Source organism: Branchiostoma lanceolatum, chromosome 1 (assembly GCF_035083965.1).
Source record: "Branchiostoma lanceolatum isolate klBraLanc5 chromosome 1, klBraLanc5.hap2, whole genome shotgun sequence".
In the NCBI taxonomy this organism is placed as follows: Eukaryota; Metazoa; Chordata; class Leptocardii; order Amphioxiformes; family Branchiostomatidae; genus Branchiostoma; species Branchiostoma lanceolatum.
Genome location: NC_089722.1, coordinates 12,052,435 through 12,060,705, shown reverse-complemented (window position 1 = coordinate 12,060,705; position 8,271 = coordinate 12,052,435). Strand labels below are relative to the sequence as shown.

The 8,271-nt window shown below is 40.0% G+C and overlaps 1 protein-coding gene across 2 annotated transcripts; it reads left to right on the top strand.

Annotated features, from left to right (window-relative positions):
• The first annotated feature begins 328 nt into the window (after nucleotides 1-328).
• LOC136434748 (polycomb protein EED-like) lies at nucleotides 329-8,155 on the top strand. Of its 2 annotated transcripts, XM_066427791.1 has the most exons (13): nucleotides 329-468; nucleotides 1,262-1,417; nucleotides 1,795-1,890; nucleotides 2,267-2,332; nucleotides 2,735-2,860; nucleotides 3,633-3,668; nucleotides 4,385-4,466; nucleotides 4,745-4,836; nucleotides 5,360-5,493; nucleotides 5,772-5,877; nucleotides 6,315-6,473; nucleotides 7,067-7,140; nucleotides 7,422-8,155. In XM_066427791.1, the coding sequence occupies exons 1-13, from the start codon at nucleotides 367-369 to the stop codon at nucleotides 7,546-7,548; spliced, it is 1,356 nt and encodes a 451-aa protein (XP_066283888.1). In that variant the 5' UTR covers nucleotides 329-366; the 3' UTR covers nucleotides 7,549-8,155. The 2 variants fall into 2 exon arrangements, with proteins under 2 accessions (XP_066283888.1, XP_066283895.1); XM_066427798.1 differs by lacking the exon at nucleotides 3,633-3,668 and having other exon boundaries at nucleotides 330-468.
• Nucleotides 8,156-8,271: the final 116 nt, after the last annotated feature.

Sequence of the window (8,271 nt, the reverse complement as noted above, 5' to 3'; positions counted from 1 at the left end):
CGGGTGTATCCAACGCGCCACGCGTATCAAATATGAATTTCTTTGGGACGTCCTAGGGAGAAAAGCAAAAGATAATGAAAGATGTAAAAGTTGAATTGAAAAGGCTAGGATTTTTCTACCGCCATATGAAAAGCATCCAGTTGGGTATTCCATCGACATCTAATTAACAGAGTTAAACATCAAGCACCTTTGATTTTTGCATAATTTGTAGTTTTCATCTGTCATTTCTATAACTTTTCCCAATTATTGTCTTTCATGATGTGTTTTCATCACTTATTATCAAACTTGCAAAACTTTCATTATGCGATTTTACGACACACGTGTGAGTGTTGACGAACGGTACAGTTTGCGGCACACAGATCCAGCATGGAGGACACAGAATCTCCCGCCACGAAAAAGCCGAAACTCTCCGAGCAAAGCGAGGGAAAGAGCGACGTTTTAGAGGACGAAAGCGTAAAGAATGATAGCGTAAGTGTATGAGCGATTTGAAGATACATATCTTTCTGCTAAGTTTTATTTCGCAGTGATAAACAAAACCAGTTTCTTCGAGTATGAGGGAGGGGGGCACAAAAATGCTTTGTTACCTACTATAAACAGGTCAAAGTTGTTTTTGTTTTACCATTAGGAGGTTAAAACTTGGTTTTACATGCAAAAGTTGACGAGCACGTTAGACTACGGACAGTTAGACTACGTACAGTGACCTAATGCAAAACAGAACCGCTATACAGTTCCTAAATTATCTGTCCCTGTTTATAAGGTAAAATCAGGAAAAATGGTTTTCATAAACATGAAAAAACTCCCAAGAAAACCAAGGAGGTAATAGAAAATATTTTTCAAGGTCTATAATATTTCACTAGACTCGGTCTAGTGCGAGGTTCTTCTGGGTTCAAGTCCTTACTGATAATCTATCTTGGTTTTGTCCCATATGTCTATTTTTAATCAAGACAGGGTAGGTCATACCTGCTCTTCTCGATTTATAGTATGCTGGGTTCTTTAATGTACAGAGGTTCGTCGCTTGAGGCCCTGATGCTCCCTCATATACATGCATGTACGTACACAGGGGGCCGCCAGCTTTAGTCACCATCTGAAATGACGATTGCAGTCCCTTACATCATGTCTAGTGGGAGGAGTTGTGTGGTAAACTATAATGATGTTGATCATCTAAATGTTGTTTTATCCAGTTGCTTGAGTAACTATTTTTGGCGTATCTTACTACCTGGATGTGTAACCTTCATCAACGTGTCTAAATGTTGTTGTTTAGGACTGGGAGGAGTCATGCAGCACCACCAGCACCCCTACAGTGGATGACAACATCTCCCGCTCAGACACGCCCACCAACGTCTTCAGGAAGGGCAGGGGCAAGAACAGGAAGACCAAGAAAGCCAAACTGGCCTACAAGTGCACCAACTATGTCAAGGTCAGCTCCTCAGCAATCCAGATTTTCGAAGCTATTTTACTTAAGAAGCACAGGAGGAACTCTTGCAGGCTCAGGTCACATTGATAGTGTACTTTGCATCACTTAACATTGTTAACGTTACATGTGTTACCAGGAGCCACAAACGACAACAGGAGCAGTAGAATCGAGAGCAAGGTTTATTCAACTGTTAGACAAGAAGTCCGTTTCAAGTCTCTCTTCAGTGTGCGTGCCCGTCTGGGCTCTATCATTCTTCAGCAAGTGGGAGTTCTAACATGCCACATTCTGCTACACATGCACAACTAAGAAAATTAGACCAACTAAAAGCTACTGTGAGTGCCAGGTTTGTGTATGTGTATTTCTTTCATTCATGACTCCAGGAGGACCATGGCCAGCCCCTGTTTGGTGTGCAGATTTGTCCCTTCTACTACAAGGAGAGTCAGGCCATCATATTCGCCACAGTGGGGAGCAACAGGGTCAGGAAATATAGGCTTTCATTCTGCATCAGTTTTCATAGTTATCTATTCTAATTTTAGTTTGAAATGAAAGATTTAAGTCACCATTGAAGAGATTAGAGTTTAAAGAGATTGAAGATGTCAAAGAAAAAATATCAATTTTCTTGAAGTTATTCTAGGCATTATCTCAGCCAAGGTGGGTTTTTTTTCTGCCTAATTATATTGGTCGTTCTTTAGGTTCCTTTGTTTGTGGACAAAGCAATTAAAAAAATGTTGAATGACTTATGATGTGTATTTTAAACTTTAAGTGGGTCTCTTGGCCTAAGAAACATATGATTAAGATTTGGAAAGATCTTGGTCTAGACCCAGGAATGTGTTTATGACTTGTTGACCTCAGGTGACCATCTACGAGTGCCAGAAAGAGGGAAAGATCAAACTTCTGCAGTCCTACTGCGATGCTAATGTATCCTTTCACATTCACAACTCCGGGTAACAACATGATGTAAGAAAAAGACATGTATATATGTGACTTCAACCTTGCTAACCACAGTCTATGTTACACAATCTCTTGCTGTCTGGGGCTGTTTGGGCCCCCTGTCTGGCCAGCGAAGGGTTGCTAGAAGCATGATAGTACAACATGTAACTATACATAGCATACCTGTCACCGGTATACACAGTATTACACCAGGTATGCTACAACAAAGATAGAGGTACAATACGTAGGTTGGAGACGCTCCTTTAGTTAGCACTAATAAACCATTAAAAACTTACCTGTCACAATAGCAACACTCAGTCAGCTAATTGAACAAACTCTTGTGCTCCGACTAATCAGTCACACCTGGAGAGATCTTAACATTGCCTTCAGATGGAGGAGAATTTCTACACCTGTGCGTGGACGTACGACGAAGTGACGCGGCAGCCGATGATCGCTGTCGCAGGGCTCAGGGGGGTCATCCGGATCATCAGCCCTGTCAGCATGCAGTGCATAAAGGTAGATCACATATAATCATAAACTTTGAGATAGATCACATGTAATCAGCACCATAGCTACAGGACTGGACAGAGTTTCCAGTGCCCAGTCTCTGCGTTGGTTAGTTGGTTGTTCGGTTGGCTGGTTAGTTACACTGAATTTGTTTGACAAAATTAGCCCATTTGACTTAAAGTAGTTGGTGTGATTGGATATTCTGATTGCCATCCTTCTGTTTTCTTGCTTGTTGGAAGTTGCTTTATCAAGGCAGCTTTAATTAAGATATCACCATCACATCTTGGTCTTGAGAAATGTTGCCAATGGTGTGTTGTTCAAGAATCGTGGTGATTGCTGAGAACTAAGTAATCTAAGACTTGATTGATCTTAGTGTTCCAAGACTTTACAAAGTTCATGTTACCTAAGGGATAAGCTGACTGAGAATGCACTAAGTTGTGACCACGAAGTTGGCACAGCCAAATCTGTACTGTGTAGTGTTAAAATGATACAACTGTCCCAGATAGATACTAGTAGTAAGACGATAACTGTTCTTTGATGTAACATACCAGCTGCACAGGCACGCAGTGGTGGCTTATTACGTTTACATTGGACAGGTTATTACACCCAAGTTCTGCATGAAAATGCAAAAACATACATGTAGTCTGATGCATAGTCGTTAGATCACAATTGTGACATGAAAGTAGTAAAACCAGAGCGTGGCTGCTGGTGGTGTGATTGGACACTAGTTAGATCACTTTCTGATGTGCCTCTTTCTCTTCCTGTTTCCTGCCTGTTGGAGTTCCTGACATATACCTACTGCCTTCAGCATGTCAAGGTACGGCCTCGCCAATCCAGCTCCCTGTTACTTGGAATAACTAACAAAAGTTGCGGAAAAAAACAAATGTACCAACAAACCCCAGTCATTTTAAATCAAAAAAGATCAAGAATAGCAGATTGCTGAATTCGAATATTTGCGTCAACTATTATGTAACACAAACAGCATTCCAAAGATGATGAAATTTGCTAGCACAGAATCCAAGAAACATGTTGCTGTATTGGTGTTGCCTATTGCAGGCAAGGTATTATACTAGGCAGGTTATTGATAGAGACATGGAAAAAAAAAGCTCACTCATGACAAAATTACAAGGTTGTCTGGTGTCAAGTGTATGAAAAATGTACCAAGCATGTTGATGCATAAAATATCCTCAGCAAATATAAGACTATAATACTTGATTTTATGGAAAATAAAGCCCCTTCAGACTTCAAATTTGATGCAAGTAGGAACAACTTAGGCCATGCAGCAGTAAGATGTCTGGTTGAATATGAGAAGAATGTTATGTTGTTTTTGTGTTTTTTTTCAACTAATCCGGTACATGTAGCTAGAAAAGCATGAAACGATGTCACATGATTGGTCCATCCATAACCAATCAAGTTGGCTGTTTCTGTGACAAGTGTATGGAGGTCAAAGGTGAATTGGGAACAAAACAGGATTGCTTCCACACTTCATGAAGAAGACAGACACTTATGTTGTGTTGTTGTTTATGTTTTTAGCACTACACTGGGCATGGCCACTCTGTAAATGAGCTGAAGTTTCATCCGTCAAAGCCCAGCATCATGCTCTCTGTTAGCAAAGGTTCGTTTGGCACTTTTTTTCCTTATGTCTACTTGTAAATATCATTATGCAAAAAGGAAGTATTAATGCTTTTGGATCAATGATGCGAGTGAGTTAAAATGGGGGAAAAATTTACCATGTTAAAACAAGGTTTGGAAATACATATTAAGGAAAGTATGCCTTACTGACTCTAAAAATGGATACAACATGGGTGATACCGTAGTTATATTTCTTTGTGATATTTCTTTGTGATATTTCTTTGTGATAAAACTATGCTCTTTTGTTTCCTTTGCTGGCAGACCATTCCCTGAGGTTGTGGAATATCCAGACAGACACCCTTGTTGCCATATTTGGAGGTGTGGAAGGCCACAGAGATGAGGTTCTCAGTGCTGTAAGTCTGTTTCTGTTAAATTTACAATCTTCATAACACCCCTGTCACACAGTCAACAAGCTTTGCCCATATTTTTGCATTGCCAAATTTTAAAATTGGCTGACACTCAAGGGTATTTTTGGCCTAAAAATCTACCTCACCACATTGGTCCTGTGAACATTTGACAATCCCTTAATATCGCATGATGATCGATAGAACACAGTGCGTACAACTGCCAATGTAATTTAAATCTTAAAGACTTAATATATCTACCAATCGATTTTCCTGCTGTGTGACAGGATTGCTGTGCCCTGATGGTGTAGTGGCTAGTAATCCTTTAGTCTGTCAGAAGGAATGTCAATCCTTAGTCCACCAGGACATTATGCTTGTAGAAGTAGTGCAGGGGAATTTTAATTGCACATTGAACCTGTACCTTCTGTATTCTGCATTTCTTATCCTCATTCCAACCAATGTAAGAATAGCTTTACAGTAAAGAGGTACACATGTACATATACAGGATTGAGATTGTCTTTGTTTCCTGCAGGACTTTAATGCAGAGGGTTCACGAATTGTGTCTTGTGGAATGGACCACTCCTTAAAGATCTGGAACCTGAACAAGGAAGAGATCCACAAAGCCATCCAGGACTCTTACCTGTACAATGCCTCTAAAAATGACAGGTCAGACAGTCTGGCATGTGACAGTGTTTATTTATGTGTATGTGTCTGCTTTGTGTGTGTACATATGTCATCTTTTTGTGTACATATGTGTTCTGTTTGTGTGCGCGTATGTGTGTCATCTTTGTGTGTGTGTGTGTCACTGTATTCGTTTATATTTGTGTGTGTGTGTGTGTGTGTGTGTGTGTGTGTGTGTGTGTGTGTGTGTAGAATGTAGTTAAAAAACAATGAACTTTTTATTCCTATATTTTGTGTGTGATGATTGTGCTTGTTTCTTTCAGGCCATTTAAGACAACAAAAATCCACTACCCAGAGTTCTCCACTCGAGACATTCACCGCAACTATGTTGACTGTGCCAGATGGCTTGGGGACCTGGTTTTGTCTAAGGTAAAAAGATCGGGGAAGGGAGTGGGTAGAATAAGACTGAGCAAGACAGAAACAACACATGATTGTTTAATCTATCAGTTACTTCAATTTCACCCCAAAACTTTATTCATGGTACAGCACATGTATCTTAAATTGAAAGACCACACTACATTGTAGTTAACCCCTATTTCTGGATTTTGTGCACATTTTGCATTTTTTGTGTAATTTAATTTTGTTTCTCTGTTTTAACAAATATTGCTGATAACTGGAAGAACAGCATGAAAACACGGCCTGAGGGCCAAGTTCGTGCACAGTTTTAGAGGGTGAATATAGTAAGATTCAAATTTTTACTTTCAGCCCTCTCTTTTGATCGTGACCTCTTGCTAAATGTTTACTTCAAATTGCTGTGCTGTTCTAGTGCTAAATGTTTAGTTCAAATTGCTGTGCTGTTGTTCTAGTCGTGTGAGAACTGCATCGTGTGCTGGAAACCGGGCACAATCTTCAACCGCCTAGAAGACATCACCCCCTCCATCACCAATGTGACAGTCCTGCACAAGTTCCAGTACCACCAGTGTGACATCTGGTACATGCGCTTCAGCATAGACTACTGGCAGAAGGTGAGGTGTCCTCAAGTACTGCAAATCTTAAAATTTGATTTTACTTTCATGGTGATCTCTCAACTGCAAATTTATGACACTGCAAATATAACTTTCCAAGGTATTATTACTGTACTACAAAATTGTTTTGACCACAAACTTGAAACACAGCAAAAATCTTATTTCCCCTCCTACTGAAAAATTAACTCCCCGCAAAAATAAATGAATTTCAGTACCTGTATATCTGTGCCGCTTTCGATAATTGCGAACTTAACCTTTCTCTATCAGGTGACATTGGAAACTTTCCTGTACATTTACTACCAAGGGGAAGATGTAAGATAACCAACAAGAAGAAATGGTGTTCAAAGTTGTCTTTCATCTTTCCTTTCATGCCCATGATCTTGTTGATAATCAATTTGATATGCATTGTGCACTAATGGCTTACAAATCACCATCTCTTGTGCACAATTGTTAGTGATATCACTTCCTTATGTGCCCACCCTTTTTTGACATCACTGCATCTTGACAATATCACCACCTGCTGTGCACACCTGCATTGTTCTTTACAGATGCTTGCACTTGGAAACCATTGTTCTGTTCATTGTTCTTTACAGGTGTTAGCCCTGGGTAACCAGGTGGGAAGGCTGTTTGTGTGGGACCTGGGAGTGGAAGACCCAGTGAAGGCCAGGTGAGTTACAGTGTTCTCACAGACTCAAAACGGAATACTTGTGTCCTGCTAAAGCCACTGTCATTGGCCTCCCGGGGTTGTTTAGTTCATGGTCGGGAATTAAGACCCTGTCAGACATAGCCGACCATTGCCTCCTGATCTTCTCTAGACTATGGTTGGGAGTTAGTCTTGAGCAAGGTAGTCTGTGGTTGGGAGTTGGTTGGCAAGGATGCTTAAAGTTGTCTGCGCCATCTGACTAAATTTTGACAAAACATGACCTATGACCCTGTTGACCTCTCCAGGTTAAGCACTTTGACCCACCCGAAGTGCACGTCAGCGATCCGTCAGACCAGTATGACCCGGGACGGAAACCTGCTTATCAGTGTGTGCGACGATGGAACCTTATGGAGATGGGACAGAACAAAATGAAGACACCACTGACAGTTATCCCCTTTATAGGCAAAGTGTATAAACAATAATGTCGCTTGATTTGTATGGGTGGGCCGTTTTTATACTTCATACACCATGTACTTTCAACAAATCGATCCTAGCCGTCCTTCAAAACTAGCAGTTCAACCAATGAGGGTGTGGCTGCATGTTGGTGATTGGGGCTGTAGGATCAATTTATGCCGTATAAAAACATAGATATTTTCTTTCTTACCATAAAATGATGTACCATGGTAGTCTTTTGAAATATTCATACAGGTTGTAAAATGAAAACTACAATTCTTACGTTAAATTGTATACTGGTACCATCATCATCATTGTACTGAAGTCTTTGTAGTACAAGCATAAATTACAATTCATTTTCCTTTCTGACTTATAGTATTATATTATTAATCCTATAGAAAGGGCACAAATGCGACACACCAAGTCCTGAATTGTTGGCCATATTTTGTATTTATGGTACGTGTTTGTCACCTTGTTTAGCCAATTTTTAAAAAGAACATATAAAACAACAGTTCTCACACTAACATGTCTCTTAAGGTTATGTATGTCTAGGATCACTAATTAAAATATACTTATTAAATCATCATGCATGCTTGTGACGTCATTTCTTACTTACATTCTAACTTTTGTAAAGATTATCACCTCTTTATTTTATTGTCTAGCTAACCAATCTCACAAGATTGGTTAAACCAGTGCATGTCC